Raw genomic sequence first — 17,905 nt, forward strand, 5'->3', positions numbered from 1 at the left:
GCATGCATGAGAGTGGAGCTCGAATTATTAGGCAGAAAATTAATCACCAACAATTTTGATAATTGTTCACGTCATTTATCAAGCACAAATACAATAAACATTCTTTTGTTTCCAGCTCTTCTAGTGTGAGAATTTTCTCTTTTTTTCAGTTTTTATGTAATTGTAAATTGAATACCTTTTAATTTTTAGACATTTGGATAGATATAACAAGCTATGTGAACATGTTACCGGACTAAACAATTCGTTCATCTGAAAAATAATCAACGGATTGAAAATAATAATCAGTTGCAGTCCTATGTGAGGTGAACAGAGTAAAATGATAGATGAATGTGTCATTTTGGAAAGTATGTGACATAGAGCCGTTCATGCTCGTACTCAGGGGTGCCGACACCGCTGCTCTATAGTCTGATGTCACACTCAAGCTGATACACAGTGCCAGGAGGGAAAGTTGTTTGTGTTTATTTATGCCTCTTATTTAGAGTGAAAATGCATCTTTGCCAGCTGCTGTATAAACCACAGAACTTGTGACCCATTAGCCTTCAGCTTCTCTCTCACGTACATGCCTCTGAACTGCCCAATCCCCCATTTCCAATCCCAACATCTTTCTGACTCACAGCACATTCCTGCTGATTGCCCTGGTCACATCAAGCATCCTGTTGACATATTTTCCATGAAACCTATAGCAGGACCTCTTGATGATCTATTTTCCCCAATTGTTCATGAAGAGCTTGTGTTCACAGTCCACCTGGACCTGCTCTCATTAGACATGTTAACAGAATGGATGAGAGAGAGAGAGAGAGAGAGAGAGAGAGAGAGAGAGAGCATCATTAAAGTCTAATAGATGCACAGAGCGTGAGACGGCTTCTCCTCATCAGTCACGCTGTACGCGAGAATGGCGGTTTGAGAATACAGAGCTGCACTGTACTGAATGCATGCATGCTGCTTTTTCTCTTGCTCCTCATCACGTGCAACTCTTCCCCTTCCTCTCTCAGTCCACTTCTATCACCAGAATTCCATTAGGCAAAGTGCAGCAGCTATGAATCTCAATAGCTTTTTATTACTCAGAATTCCTCTGTGTTTCATCATTAAATGCAGAGTAATTTCAAAAGTTCCGGGGATACGCTGCTCATTATTCTGTATTGTGTCCGTCTTGGAAACAGCTAAAATAAGGTCTCAAATCTGATTAGACATGATGCTGAGGAGCAAGAATCCTCACCTTATGCTAAGCAGATGTTTATGCGCTTGCACAGGACTGCCAGTAGACAATAAAGTAAACCTGTCACGCTCACACTGGCCCTCCCGTGTAACTGAAAGCGGTGATGATCACTGAGCTCTTACTGCTTAGGTCCAAACGCATGAACAAATTATAAAAGGAAAAGAATCTTATCCTGTTATCAGGGTTGGTTTCAGGATGTTACTATGTTGCTGACTCATCATGTCCCTCTGAAACTGCTCCTTCCAGCTGTCACTGCAACATCTTTGTAATGTAATGTACAATTTACTGGTTAAAGGGTTAAGTGAGGCAATTGACCTTATTCACGGTGGAGTTGTTGAACAGCTGGGACGGAAAAATATCTGGAAGGCTGACATAGACTGTCTGAATTACAGTGTCTGCTTGTACAGGGAGGTCTCTAGGTATTGATTAATAGCTACCAGGGAGCCATTCAATAGCGTTTTACAGAATCTGGATCCAATATTGAATATGCTTATCAAATATGAGTACCGGTATTTAACTAGATAGTTTTAGATTCTGCAAGCAAATAAGGTCATAAATAACTTAAAGCTGCTATAATCAATGTCCTTACGCTAACAATGGATCAAATAACTACGACAATGTGAAAGGGGTCGCTCAAAGTGATGAACCCACAGATAATTATCACCACCCTCTGCAGTTCCCCACAGCATCTTTCAGCTCATGATTTTATGGCCTGCTCTCATCAGCACCGTTTCCAGCTGCAGCAGGCTGCTGTTTGCAGCAAAAAAAAGCTCTAAAAACCCACAGAAAGTTGGTGACTAGCTGGTGAACATAGTGGAGCACGGACAACCAAAACGTAAGATTGACATTTAAAAAAAAAAATTTATTATAGGAGATATGTAATGTAACATATATTACATGCTGTATATGCTATTTAGCTAAATGGCTACCTGAACGTGTTGTGACCTTTTACCAACTGCAACTGGATTGAAAACGAAACCAGCTATTGGAATCAAGGCCTACGATTGAGGCTAGTTGGCTGCTAATTAGTGTGGTCCAAATTCTGCATATACAGTAAAATGCATCTGTATGGCTCTACATTCTTGCATTAATTAATATCTTATACTTTGTTTGCTTTCCAATGTTTGTGTCCTTTTTGTATAGTGTACCTAGATACCTATACCCTTTCATACCTGAGGTCACCCTGAGTAAAATGTAAACTCAAACCTGCAGATGTGGGAACAAGGTCAGTCTCCTGGCCGCACCCTCTACTTCTCAGACAAAGTTGTAGGATCCTAGAAAATGGGAGGTAGAGAAACATCCTCTCTGCCCTCTGATATTTCCACATACGTGTCCAATCCCATTTATTTTGGAAGTGTGTCTCATGGAAAACCAAGAATAAGTCATGCTTTAGTGGAAAAACCAAAAGTACCAGTGTTAAGTGCTTTTTGTGTTTCTCGCTAGGGCTGCACAATGTATCGGTTTTTATCGTTAGCGCAATATCAACTTGCAGAATAAACACATCGTCAAAGGCTGAGACATGTTGTGAAAGACCCTCTTTTTATGAGTTGCTTAAAAGAGTATCAGTAGAAAACTACACTTTAAAATATAACTCATTATATCAAGTCATTATTTTTAATTTGTTCAATAAATTAATGTTGGAGATGATTTTTTTTGTAATTAAACAAGCTGTTTCTGTATTTTAGCAGAATACTGAAAGCAGCAGAAATGCAGAACTGATTACACTAATATCTGTTTATGTATCACAAATAATATCATTATCATGATATTCACATATTGTCCTCATATCGTGGACTCAAATAAGTAATTGAGGGGCTACAGATCGATGTGCCCTGCAGCCTGCAGAGACCTGGGCTGTGCTTTCCGTCAATAAAACCGCTTTATGACGCGCACATCAAACCTCCAAGGATACAGCAAAGGTAACAGATTTACTCTCCGTTTGAAATCTGTTCCTCTGTAATTACATACATTTGTCTTCTTTTTTTAAATTCTGAGACTCCTCTGATCTGGGCTGTTGTGTTGCAAGCATTGATGTTGATTTATTACTTAAGTGTGGCTGGCTCTTCTCTAGCTCGCCCCTGTAGGACTCATGTCGTTATTGAGTTCCATTTTGCGCTAGAAACTGTCCAATAAGCTTTGTGTGTGAATTAAATGGAAGCCAAATGACATTAGCCGCTGTCAGGTAGTTTGTCATAGAGATGGCGAATTAATCCGTGTGCCCCGGTGTAACCCTCTTTTCTTGTAAATACCTTGGCAGTCTCAAGCGAGGGTTATGGGAGGCATTGAGAGAAATGAAACGATAAACATGGTGCTGTGTAACCCCTCCTCAAGGGGTTGTTATCATGAATTTGAGTCTGCTTGTTATTCTCAGAATGTCTCTATCGCTCTGTAAAGCCAGTCTTCATGTCCTACCCAGCCTGCCTGAATAAGATCTGCTGACTTGCACCCACCAGGTCTTGTGGAAATGCGGTATGAATGGAACTTGCACACTCAGGATATCTTGTTCCTCTGGAATATGTCAACATGAATCAATTTCTCAGCACTCTCGTGACCTGCACAAAAGGTTTCCTCAGCTTTATTTTACATTCCTGAGAAAAAAAAGGAGCGTAGATCGAGGGTGACTGCTTTATCTCTGTGCGTTTGTTCGGTGATGATTGCTTCCCGGTTGTCTGTGTTACTTTCATAAAATGACTCACTGTCCAGTTAGTAGTTCTTTTTTTTTATTTCTAAACACTTTTTTTGGCTTATTTTCAGCCTCGCCAATACCTTAACACACATAGTGAAGAAAAACGAGAGATATGAATCATTAATTATTTCTTTCTTAATCCTGCTTTCATTGTTCAGGTACTTTCAACTGTGGCTTTCAATTAATATTTAAATACAAGTGATCAAGTTCTCAGTGCGGCTGGGGGGAAGTTCTCATCACATGTAAGCCGATACTGCGTTTTCTCATGTTCATTCTTTGATGACTTGGCCTGCAGTGAAGGTTTTCTGCTTGGATGCGCAGAGTTTTGGAAAAAGGAAAAACAAAAGATCAGGATTTCCTTTGACAAATGGGTTCCTGACGCGGCAGTTTTATTGGTCAAACCTCTTGACTCTTAAGAATTCATGAAAAAAGTTCTTACTTGGTGAACATATAGCAGCAAATCCATTTAGATTTGCTTGTGAGTGCTATAAGAAATATGTATAGTTGTTTAACCAATGTAGTCTGATTTCTTTTAGTATTACTGCCCTTTAAAAGTTGATTAAATGCCTTGAATCACAACAGATCTAGTCTATATCCACGACGTTCTAGTTCTGGGATTACTCTGTTGCCGCCGGGAATTCCACCAGATTTCAATCTTTTCGTCCGGATGTCCGGATGTCCAGATGGGCAGATGGGCCGTTGCTCCGTCCGGTGCTTAGCAGCACCCAAGACGATTCTGATTGGTTTAAAGAAATGCCAATAAACCAGAGCATATTTTTCTCCCATCCCGGAATGCTGTGTGGACTAGCCAGCCGGAGGAGGGTCTGGCAATGCAAGACTACAACAGATCTTATCTTGAAATGAGGTTTATCTTTACAATAATGGCTCCTCTGTAGCATGACATGTATTTCCGTGTTGGCATTTATGATGTGAATATTGTAGTTTCAGGTGACAGTATTTGCACCACAGATCATGATCCTCATATAGCTGCATTCACTTAGTCACATCTGTATCCAGTCCTCCAGTTTTTCTCCTAAAATAAAATTATGTTTCCTGAATGTTTCTATCACTGTCAGACTAATGAGGGCCATTAAAATGAAATACGTTTTGTACTTTCACTTCCAAGTGGAGCAGAATCTGAAAGTTTGAAAATGTCTTATGAGGCTCAGAACGATGAACTAACAAAAAAACAACAAATATTTGTTAAATATTGATATATACTTTTTTTTTCCGAGTCTGAAATATTGATGTCATGGCTTTTACTACAGTGTAGCCCCTGTTGTTTAGTTACTGTGTTTTCCTTAATCAAAGACTGGAATGGTGTTATGGAACAAACATGAGAAAGGCTGCCTTTATACGCAATGCCAACACAAACAATGGCCAGTGCCAGTGTAGACGTCCGAGCCGTGAGGTGCTCCTCGCCGCTCAATAGCTGTAGTGTTTCTGCCGTGGGCTTTGAATGCCACGAAGGCACAGCTGTGTGTGAAGAGGTGAGTGGTGGTGGAATGTAAGCTATCGCAGTCTGAGTATTATAGGAATGTAGAGGTTTGGGTCTGTTTCCTCCCTTTATCTGTTTCTCTTCAACGTTAACCCCCCATTTGTGTTGGAATATTATGTAGCAGGATGTGGTTCTATTGTATTGACACGTATGCTGAATCCCTAATTTAAGACAGTGTCAGTTCAAAACTTTCCGTGCAATTAACATCTCAAAATCGTCTGTTTGCCTACTAGAAACATGTTTATACTACAATCAGCTTAAAACCAACACACTATTTCATGCTCGACTGCCAATGTAATCTTGTGAGTGATTTGAATGATTGAGCAACACAACATCTTCAACATCATTAGCTATTTATCTGATCACTGATGCACCCAAAAATGAATGGAATCTGATTGAAACAGCAATTATTATCATTTTAAGCCCTCCAGTCAATTTACCCAGTTCAATGATGTAATTTACGTGTAGCTCATGGCTCTAAATTGATTGCAATGCCAGGCACACAAACAGATGCAGGCACGTGCAAACACACACACACACACACACACACACACACACACACACACACACACACACACACACACACACACACACACACACACACAGATAATTATTTTAGAAACATGTCTGGTTTATATCAAGGGATAGATATGGGTTTTTTTATTCTCTAGGATTATGCTGATGAATGGTTCCTGGAAATCAGTTCTGGAATCAGGGCACCAGAGAGATGTGATTTTAAAAGTGTTTGACTGATGTTATACAAATTGGGAGCCTGTGCGATGATTGAATGGCCACCATGGTGCTATTAGGCAGGGAGGCAGATACTTGGGAAGGTTATGGGGCTTGAATTGATGGAGACATCTGATTTTTTTTGTAGAAGTAGTTTTGTATTTTAAAGTTTGCGCATTTACTTGATATGGTCAGTGATTTCAAATAAATAAATTGTAAGAGTGCAAGTTGATGTCCAATTACTTACACTATTTGCATTTTTACAATATTGTATGTATTTGTATTAAAAGAACAGAAAAGGAAATGTGTTTCATACAAAATATACAGTATATATTAATACAAAAATCCTAAAAATCTTTTTTAAGGTAATCTTTACAATTGGTAATGAATAAGGCATGCTGGTGGTCATCTTTGCTGTGCCACATGTAGTGCATGTCAACCACAGGACTTTCTCTGTGTGACTTGAGACAGGTGTGAGTCTGTCACTGCCCCAAATAGATTATTGCACCAACCCCTTACATGTGCCCGCCAACATCTCCCAACCAGAAAAAGCTGGTCTTTTTACATCCTGGTGCCTTTGCATAACCCAGCCACCCTCCCGACTTGCAACCACAACAAACACATCTGACCTCAGTAGTCCTGAATGACATCACTGCCACATGTCGGCCCCAAGGCCTGGTATATACATCTTTAAGGGGACATGTAGTATCATTTCTAACCAGTGGGTGACACTGTCACTCTGAGAGCCCACTGTGGAATGGGTCTCATCATGTCAGGCCTGTTTTGTTGGTCTTGGCTGCGGTATCTCGCTCCTGTATCCATCATGACCAACTTGGGTATTTATACCCGCTGTGGCTTTTGTCACATTTACAGTCAGGCTGCTCTGAGCACTTACCACTAGAGACACCAGTCTAAGTCTCGCACTTTTCCATCTGACTTCAAAATTTTACAATGTCATTGAAAAGCTCCGCACATCGATCTGCCACTAAGGAACAGATAATGAGATAAAATCAGCAGGGCATAAAGTGGCCATTCTCTCTTGTTAATGTGTATTCTTCCTCTTGTTCTTCAGAGCATTGTTCGTCTCCCTTGCAGAGTGTTTACCAGAGTGTGTCACCTCACATGGGTCTATTTTTAGCAGGGGAGAATAGTGCTGTAGTTTTTCTGTGCTGGGGTGGGGCTACACTGAAGAGCTTCAGAGAAATGTGGTATCTAGTAATGGAGTGAACTGAAAGGAAATATTGTAAATGGACAAACAGAGCCCGCTTCTAATAATGGTAACAGTAAACAATACACAACCTCTATCTGCCTTTTATAGAGAGGGAGAGATAGCACATGCATGCAATCTGGGGAAGTACAGCTTTAAAGTCCTGTATTTGCCATGGTTCCATGAAATGTATTTTTTCTTATACAGAAAGGAGTACACAGACATGTGGTTGAGTTGTTAAGTAAAGGTTTGCTAGGTTCCCAACATAAGGGTGTCATTTTATTCATGCATTTTCTCTGCCCACTCAGTCATTTTGAGGATGGCAGAGAAATGCCCAGGACAAGTTGGTATGCTCACATTCATATTTTTGGGCAATTTAGAGTCTCCACCCCACCTGACTTGCATACGCTGATGGAACAAGCAAAAGCTCCAACCTGAACAGACTGAGGAGCAAACGGCACACAGCAGATCCTTCTTGCTGTGTGTAAGCTACCTAGGTGCCATTTAAAACTGGTTGTTGGTAGGGCTGGGTATCGTTTGAAATATTTTAATACATGTGCGAATACGTTGCCTGGGTTTTGATACAGATATAAAACTGATACTTTTGAGCAATAAGAACATGTTTCTCATGTTTATACAAACATGTGACTTATTGGTCAGCTGTCCAGTTTTTATACTAACCTGAGCTAACCAACTCCTGGCTGTAGCCTCATATTTAGAGTCATGAGAGTGATATCAATCTTCTCATTTAATTGTCGACAAGAAGCAAATAAGCCTATTTCCCAAAAGGTCTACTACTATTCCTACTTTAACTACTATTCCTTTAAAGAATAAGGCAATGAGCCTTCATTTCTGAGCTGACGTTCAATACCCAGTCCCAGCTGTAGGGAAAGGATATATCTAGGCTGTTATCACTTGTTTAAACAAAACACTAAGTGGCCTCAAAATAATGTTTTGATGCCCCAAAACTAATCTCAGAAGTGCAGTTCAGCCTTCAGTTTCCATGTGTCTGGACAAACAGATTGTTTCTATCCAGATTGTAATGACAAAGTGATGTAGAAGAAAAGAGAAAAGCCTCTCAGGCATCACTTGCCACTGATGATCTTTGATCATTCCCACAGGATCCCACGGGCAACACATCTGCTCCAGCTTTGCCGCCAGGATGTGATGAGCAGAGGCAGCATATCCTTTAATTACTCTCATTTCAGCTCTATTTATACATCTGCTGCCAGATCCTTCTTATGCACACAAATTCTTTGTTCCCGAGAATTTATAGGAAAATTGTTTCTTTTTTGTGTTTCTTTTTTCCCTCCTATACAAAGTCCTCTGTGTTCACAAAGCTATGCCGGGCCACTGCATCTCATTTAGTATGCTGTTGTATCAAACTATGACATCAGCCTGTTCTAATTGTTTCCAGACCAGGCAAGGGTTGAGTTTTCATTTTATTTTTTCCGTTTCTTAGCCCAGGTCTAAGTCGCTCAGCATCCAGCAAAAAAAAGATAATAAGAAACGTTGATGATGTCATGTAGACAGAGCACACAGCGTCTTGTGACTAAGTTTCCAGGAAGCCATCACTTTCCCCTGTCATTTCCTTTGCTGCCGTTTCCATTGCTGTCTTTTCTCAGTCTCTTTCCAATGCGAAAATCTAGGATTTTCGGTTCTTCTGATAATATTCAGGTACTATTTCTGTGGGAATGCACCTGATATAGGCGTTTGTGTAGCTGACCTGTGGATGCCTCTTTGGCCTTGTCCCAAGTGTAATGTATCCAACTTTCCTCACACTAAAACACGAAGGGAAAGGAAAAGAAGGAAGGGCTGTGGAACTGAACTTGGGGGGGGGGTGATAGAGTAGGAGTTGAAATGCAGAAAGACCATATGTATTGAGTTGAAGAAATAGCGTTTTATGAGCAGAGAGTGGGCCTCTGCTTGGAATTCTCAATGACATCATGCTAGAGCAGAGCTCTCCAACCAGGACTCAGGAGATGGAGTGGGCCTTCAGCAGACAGGACGACTAGACTGGATCGTAACACTAGAGGAGAGAGAATGAGACACAGAGGCAGCCAGACAAAGATAATTACACAGGCTTACTAAGTGTCCTGAGTTTTTGCAAACTTTCACAGCTCAGCTTTATCTGCAATTACCAGAATTCATCTAATCAGATAATTTCAGCAGAGCTCTCCTCAATGCTTAAACTGATGCTGCCCTTGAGCCTCATGCTGAAACAATCACGACAGGCCTGGGGCTTGGTAGCATCTCATGCCTGCCTTCAAAATGAGACCATGATATTACTTCATATGTCATTACCAAACAAATAACGTCTTGTTAGCTGTTCCCTGTGGTCTGCCAGCACAACAAAGCCTGCACTGGGGTTAATATCTAATATCATGCACACATTTCAAAATCTAAATGTCTGCCTCCATCTGTGCCTCTTGGGTGATAACAAAATGATAGAATAATGATTAATTTATTTATTAGGGGGCGTCCTAAAATGGATTTTGCTCCCCTTTATTTGTTTGTTTTGTTTACTGGCACTCAGGAATAAATTGATTTCAGTAAGAGTGGTGAGATTGCGTGATAGGTGATATGTGTAAATTGAGTCAAGTATCTGCAGCTCCACAAGGCATTAGCAGCTGTAGTCAACAGAGTACAGGGCCAAGGTCTCAAACTGAAATAGATCAGTTGGCCAGTTACTGTCTGTCTGCCTTTCTACACATAATCATTCTGCCTGAGTCACACATCGCAAGTAAGTCTGTGCATAAATCCCTGCTGGGATCCATAAGACATGTTAAGATATGCATACTTTTTACTTTTAGTCTCTCGTTCTGCATCTTTCGTTTGAAGTCTAAGATGAAAACAGACTAGTAAAGGTGATCATTTTAGGGTTGAAGACCTGTAATTAGAAGACATCAACATTTCCCTCCAGAGACTGTGTGTGTGTGTGTGTGTGTGTGTGTGTGTGTGTGTGTGTGTGTGTGTGTGTGTGTGTGTGTGTGTGTGATTGCTATCCCTGTAAACTGGCTCCATATGGGAGCCATTCTCCTCTGTTTCCTGTGCCTGTTGTCATTAGGTAGAAAATACCTTTGACTTGGGGGCTGTTTACCCCAACCCCCTTCTCTCAGAGGGGTGATTAGTCACTGGCCTGTCTCAACAACACTGTGAAGTCCAGAGACGAGGCACCGTCAGTTTGGGGTCTGCTGCGAGTTTGAAACTGGATGGAAGTCCTCGCAAGCTTTGCAACGATGGTGCAATATAGGTGGCATTTTAGCAGTCTCACATATCCATACAATTAAACAATGCTGATGTAAAGGTGGTTGAAAGTAGAAGGGCTAATTCAATGGTGGAAAACTTCTACTCGACAGTGATTTTCTGCAGCACAAAGACACAGAATACTCTGTGGTTCTTTTCTTAGTGCACATCATAACAGTCACTTCTCAACCCTGAAAGGCTCTAAAAATAGAGTCGCTCTCTTATATTGGCCATCTCTACCCACTAAGTCCTTTTTTCCTTCGTGCAAAAAAGGCTACCAAAAGGTACCTCTGACATTCAAGCACTCCCAACACGTTTCCTCTGACACTATCTTCTGTCTTTATGCCACTGTCTCCTCATATTTTGTCCTTTTACCTGTTTCTCCATTCAATCCCATTGCTACTTATCTACTATATATATGCACCTAACTGGACCAAGCTGTCACTCACAAAACTCTTTTTTATCTCTCCCCCCTCGCTGTCTGGATCTCTCTTTTTCATAGGTTTTTATTATTATTTGATAACATGCTGGAAAAAAGGTGATTTTTCTATTCCACGTCCCCTGCTCCAGGGTCATTTGTGTGTCCCCTCCTTGCTTGATTAGTGTTGTGCAGGAGGTATCTCATCCCCTTCTCTCTCTTTCTACCCAGCTACAGAGCCACCACGCTCACACACCCCCATCCTTGCACCCCGCCCCCTTCCATACTGCTCAGGGCCTGGCAAAAACCCACACTCCCCTGTCTCCCAGCCTCCGCCCCCCTTATACTCCTACCAGCCCGGCACACGAAGGACAGAGAGGAAGAAAAAGAAAAAGAAAGATCTCCATTTGTCTGTCAGAGATTACAGACTGCCACTTAGCACTAAACATGTAGGCCTACCCTCCATAGGGAGCTGCTTTCACATGGCAAAGAAATGGGAACGTCTGCAAGAAGAAGACATCTACAAGCTATAGCAGATGGCTGTTTTGAAATGTGTCTGTTAGAGAAAGCTTTTAGGCAGTAATAGGGACTGGTGAGGGGGACTGTTAATGTTTGGATTACATCGTCTTGTGAGTGCTGGCCAGCATGTGGTGTTTGCAGTGTAATTCAGAGAAGACCCAGTCGCTGCTGGAACTGGAACTGAATGGCTGGTAAGAGTAATTGGAGAGTGAAAATTTGTTTTTCTTGTAATTTTTTTTGTCATTGGATGAGGTTACACCAGGCTGCTAGTGCTTATAAGGCTGTGTTTAATAAACAGCAGCGAGACAGTGTGTGTGTGTGTGTGTGTGTTTGCGAAAAGAGCTCAGATCACATGATGACTTAACCTGCTTCTTTTGTGCTTTCACATAATCCACCCTCGAAGATCACAGGAGTAATATGATAATGTGAAGCCACGAAGATCATGAATTTTAAAGTGGGATCTGCCATTTCAATTTTGCCTCCCTCACAGTGAAAAACAGATCATGTCCCCTCTCTGAGTCACCGTATGCGTGTGCTATTGTGTTGTGTTTAGTCTTACTGTACAGAATTCCCCCCGCTCGGTTGAAGAGCATTCCTGTGCTGTGTCGTGGCCCTCCTGCTTGCTGGCCGTGACTGTGGGCTTTTTCATAGCTGGTTCTTCAAGGGCAGGTGCTGAGTGTAGTGATAGTTAAATTATTCATTACTGAAAGATAATGACAGTGGCTCTGTTGTTGTTGCTGTTGTATGAGTCTTGACAGGAGGGAGGAGCAGTGATGCCTTTGATTCAGACAGAATGAGGCCCGGCAGTAAACAGGGGAATGGTATTGATTTCTGATTGCTTTAACTAACAAGTACGTTGATGGCGTCAGCAAAACATCAAACCACTCATCACAATTGCGGTGGAGTATGTTTTAATTAGCTGCATTTGTGCTGTGCTGATAAAGCTTTTATTTCAAGTCATCTTGAAAAATCATACTTATCAATAATCAGCAGGCTTTATGTAGTAAAAATCTGGTGTCTTTCACTTATTCATCATAATGATATGACTGCTAATTATCTTCAATACGTTGTGATTTGAGTACTCAAGGAATACTACGACGTCTTAATAACTTCGTGCTCGCACATGCTATTCATAAGTATATAATAGGAGAAAAGGTTATAATTTGTACATGCAGTTTGAAGCCATTAAGCAGTCAACTGTACATGCGGATACATTCAAGTACATCCAAGACTGTTTCATCCAGGACATCCAAAACAAAGACGGTTTCTGGTCAGATTGAACAGCAGATGACAGTTGATTTGTAGAGACACCCAGCCTAAAGCTTTCAAACTAAAATATACAACTTACAGTAGTTATCAGCCACAAGCTGTATAAGGCTCCAGTCGACTATATTCCGTCTGCTGCAAACTCTCAAGAGTGATACTGTCAGTCTGCTGGCCAGTGCAGCTCTCCAGTTTGCAGCTGTGTCAAACAGTAAATCCCCAACCTGTTCCTCGCTGTCTAGTTATAGCCGTTACAAAATCATCCATTAGTGTGGTTATTGGTGCTGAAATATACCTGAGTGTTTACTGGCAGGTTTACCTTTCAATGCTGGACTTCATTAACATGTTATTGTGTGGTCTCCTAACCTTTTTACCTGCAAAATTGATTTCCTCACATCTGTGTTGTGAGGTCTGGTGTATGCATCTGTCTTTATGAGCTCTCTGAGTTGCTGTGAATAGAGAGAGAAAACATCTGCTTTTATTGTGTCCAGTGCACATGTTGTCAGTGCATGTGGGGGGAGAAGTGTGTTACGTTTAATTTAATTGAAAGTTCACTGTATGTTTACATACACACATAAAGAATTGTCACTTAAAGCAGGACATCTGAAAATGCATTCACATGTTTTGCGTTAGTGTTATTATACATATTTTATCCTGTGAGGGAATCAGATTTCCATCACTATCTGCCGTTCGTGCTTCACGATCAAAAATAAGCCTCAGCAGGCAGATCAGACTTTCTTCACAACCATGTTGGTATTGCAATTCAAGGATAGTAAAAACACTATAAAGTAAAAATAAAATAAAAAAAAGTCAAAGGCAAGTCTAAACCGGTGGGTGAGGAGAATTCAGATTCGTGTTGTGCCTGTGAACACATTGCATGTGGAAAGATTTTCTATAAATATTTAGTATAGTGCTCATTTCAACGGCTTTTAAGTTCAAAATTCAATTACACTTTTAATACTGAGAAGAGCATCTTAAAAAAAAAAAAAAACTAAATAGAGGTTGATTGGAAAAACATGCAAGCACAAAGCAGTTTGTAGACCTTTCTGTCTTCTCTGTGACTTGGTTTGGAAGTTATGTTAGTTCCACACTGCAGCTCTCTCTTACTCCGTAGCTTCAGCCTGCACTTCATTAGCCTTCTTCTATTCCCAGAACCCCTGTAGATGTGACTCCTCTTTTCCGGGATGGAGGAATGTTTCTCCCTCAAGTCCGACTGATGGAACCCGTTGAGGCCTGGGCAGGGGCCTGGGCCTGGGCCTGTTTGTTCAGGATGTGTTGAGAGGAAAGGAGGAGAGAAAAAAAGATGGTTGACCCCCCCCCTTCAATCCACCCCCCAAATCCCTGGATCCCCTGGCTGGAAATCACTGCCAGCTGAGCTGACATGCTTATCCATGCCTACATCAGAACTAACAGAGGCTTCTGGTGGATAAAGAGCCAGACTGAGCGACAGACACTGTTGCGCATGTTGTGAGATCATATTTCAAGGACGGAACAGTCACTATCAGGAAGTGGTCCAGAGAGAACCATCATTGGTTCATCCTTCATCTCTCAACACTGGTTCTACAATCCTTGTACATTATGGATACAATATGTTAATATTCAGATTCAGAAATCTTTATTGTCTGTTATGACAGAACATTGTTTTAGCTGTCTTAGACACACGGTGCAAAACAAACTCAGACAGTAAACATACAATATATAACTTATAAAAAAAAATATTTACACAGGAAAAATTATATTATATATATGTGCAAAGTGGCATAATGTTAGTGTGGGTGTTTGGGTCATATAAATGATAAACATGCCTTTCAGAGTTCTGTCTGAACCATGTGTATCTCTGGAATAACGTCATGCAACTTCCTTCTCTGCTGTACTTCACTCCCTCTTTTTTCTTTCAACATCCATCACAGCTTAAAATATCAGTTCTTTAAATGCTGCTCTCTTTTCCTTCCCCCTTTTCCCGCCATCATGAACAACTGACCTCACTCGGTGAAGTATTCAATGACCTCAGAGCAAAAAAGTACTGCAGCACTTATTCCCGCGCTCTTTCCTTTCCTCTGGAGTCTGGATGCTTGATCGGTAGAAAGTGAAGCAGAAAGAACAAAATGGAAGAAAAGATGCTGGCTCCGGGTCCCATTGGGGAGAGTCAAAGCCAGTACTACAGCTATAGTTGGATGTTATGTTTTTGGAGGTGACAGAGTGAGAGAGCAAACCCCAGATGAGCACTGTAGTAGCTATTAAAAGCAGTTTGTAGTTTAATGTGTTCAGTTATTTAATGTAGACACAGATTCACAGTCCCACAGTTTTATTGTCATATTACATAAATTGAAATTTATTTTGATTCGCAAATAATTACATAATTAGGCAAAACAATTGAAAGGCAATTACTCCCAACAAAATAGCAAAGCAGGAAAACAATACAGCAAAACAACATAACATGACGAAACTAAGAGTCTACAGCCATGCTAGCAGCTCATTGAGGCTGTGCTTGTACACAGCAGTGCTTTGAGCGAAAGGCTAACATCATCATGCAAACATTCTCACAATGACAATGCTAACATGCTGATTCTAAGTCAGTATAATGTTTACCATCTTAGTTTAGCATGCTAGCATTTGCGTATAGCACTTAACAAAAAGTACAACTTAGGCTGATAGCAATGTCGGAATGTCTTAGTTTTGCAGGTATCTTTAACCAAAATATTGGACAGATTGACCTGATGATGGCGGCAAATGAAGGGTCTGGGGATCACCAAAATTATTACAGTTCATCCTGAGGGGAGCATGATTATATGTACCAAATTTCATGGCAATCAATTCAGTAGTTGTTGAGACATTTGTCACATAAATATTGATTGAATATACAGTATTATCATATTTTTGCCTCAAGTTCTTTGAACATTTTTTTTAATTCGCAATTAAAAAATGTAATAACTCTCTTGGTTCCATAAATTTGCCCCTTAAGCTGAAATACAATTATGTTTTACATGGTCAGTCCTCTCAAGTCATATAGGCTTTCTTATTAATATGAATATACTGCTGTACCCAAAAGCTTCCTTCCATCATTTTTTTAATGAAGAAATAATGAAACCATAAAATACAACCGGCTGTACTCTGGTGCTGTGACAGCACGCAAGGTGTCTTCTGACTCCAGGGATGGCGGCGTCACAGTTTGCCATGACAGATGGTTGGGGAGATTCGTCCCAATGGCGATTATGCAATAAAGTATGATTTTCACTGTGCTGTGCAAGGTTTTATGTTGGTCCAGCAGCATAAAGGTGTTCTCTATTGGCCCTGTTATGTGTACCACACACGAATCAGCAGACAGGAAGGGAAAAATTGTAGGTTGTAAATTAGATTCAAATTCACAAAATAGTATGCTGGAGTATGCATTGTAGCAGAGTGAGGCAGGCAACATGCCCGAGCCTGAAATTTCTCTCAGGCTTTAAGCAATCATAGGGTTAGTGAACCATGACTGACAATCTTTTGTGAACTTTTTGTTGGCATGCTGTGGTTGCAAACCAGTTAATATGTATTAATTTTTGAGTAAAACCTTACCATTGTGGTCTCAAAAAGAGTTTACAAATACATCTGCTGCTTGAACTTTTAACCATATTCAGTTCCACTTTCTCCACCGCTGTTTGCTTGCAAGCTGTTGTTGCAGAATGTTGATTTCAGGCTGTCTAATGAAGGAAGTGGATTGTGTACACTGTATGGGTGTGTCGAGCTACAGTTCAAACACATTAGGCTGACAGTGAATGCACTGTACCACGGAGGACAAGAAATGTTAGTGTAATATTCTTTATTGAGCAGGTGGGCACCACATACACCCACATCTCGGCTATTTCTGAGGGACCGCTAAAGTTGTATTTGCTCTGTCATTCTACTCTAAACTGGACTTTGTAACATGTATTGGAACAGTGTGTTGTCGCTCCGGCAAACATGATGTAACTCCAGTTGGTCGCTGATTGGTCCTTAAGGTGGCATAAACTTTAGTTTCCTGGACGAGCCTGTGTACTCTGGACTTCACTTGACTGAAAGAATGGTGGACAAGATATGGAGGAAGAGTTGGCAATTTATAGAAAATAGACGCTCTTTTCGTAATAAGCAGTCCTCTTGTAATACGGCAGAATGTAAGAGTGAGTGAGTAACCTCCTTGTTTTTTCACATTATTTGTGTAAGAGGTAATCCATCAAGGACAAAGGATGACTGGATGTGTTTCATATTTGGATAGTGTTTGCGTGGCATTTGTGGTTTTTGAATGTAGCACAGTGACTGTCATATACCAGAATATCAGTATTAGGCAGCTGAATGAAATGTGGGTTTTACTGTATATCTGTGCAAGTTGTAAAATCAGCACGTCTCAGGCATGCACATACACACACTGCAGTTCACTTCTGTACTACTATAGTTGTTTGTATATTCGACAAAAGAGAGCTACTTTTTGCTCTGACATTTCATAAGATGGATCAGGAAGAAAGCTGCCGTTAATCTGATAATACTTCAGTCAAATTCTGACTAATGTAATTCTAATTGTCTAATCATTGTAGCAAGAAGATACAATCTCTAAACATCCCTTTGCTCTCTTATTGCAGTGTGGAAGGGGATGGACGGCCCAATGAGAGTGGCCCTTCCCTGGATGGTGGAGCCAGCTATGGCCAGGGCCCAGTGACTCACGGCTCAGCCATTAGCCCTGACCGATTTGACAGCCCGCTTTACAGCCACGGGGTCCAGCCTGGGCCTCAGAGACCCCGTCGGCCCAAGCTCCAGCACTCGCAGTCCATCCTCCGTAAGCAGGCTGAGGAGGAGGCCATCAAGCGGTCCCGCTCGCTCTCGGAGAGTTATGAGCTCTCTGCTGACCTCCAGGACAAACAGGTATTCCAAAGTAGCCTTGCTGAATGGTTTGCTTTGGAGTTGGTCCAAGTTTCTTACATTCTTGTATCACAAGATTAAAAGTGCAATTTCTTTTTAAACAATTATGAATTGTGTGTGGGTAACTTATCAGTAACCCAGCTGTGTGAGAATATTCGTGGTACAAATAAAGCAGGAAAAGCTGTTATTACATTTTGTCACAGAGCCACTGACAACTGGAAGAAGCAAATTATCACTGACATCCAGAAGGATGA

The 17,905-nt window shown here is 41.0% G+C and overlaps 1 protein-coding gene across 10 annotated transcripts in view; it reads left to right on the top strand.

Annotated features, from left to right (window-relative positions):
- The window catches only part of LOC116062059 (IQ motif and SEC7 domain-containing protein 1-like), an 89,770-nt gene that overhangs the window by 61,056 nt on the left and 10,809 nt on the right, over positions 1 to 17,905 (top strand). For 7 of the 10 annotated variants that reach the window (XM_031316547.2, XM_031316548.2, XM_031316539.2 and 4 more), the window contains one exon: positions 17,375 to 17,654. In XM_031316547.2, the coding sequence (XP_031172407.1) occupies positions 17,375 to 17,654 (280 nt within the window). Of the gene's footprint in view, positions 1 to 11,334; positions 11,711 to 16,549; positions 16,923 to 17,374; positions 17,655 to 17,905 lie in introns of those variants that run through there. The other 3 variants (XM_031316546.2, XM_031316542.2, XM_036008034.1) reach the window with 3 other exon arrangements.

The sequence above is a fragment of the Sander lucioperca genome, chromosome 12 (genome assembly GCF_008315115.2).
Source record: "Sander lucioperca isolate FBNREF2018 chromosome 12, SLUC_FBN_1.2, whole genome shotgun sequence".
Lineage (NCBI taxonomy): Eukaryota > Metazoa > Chordata > Actinopteri > Perciformes > Percidae > Sander > Sander lucioperca.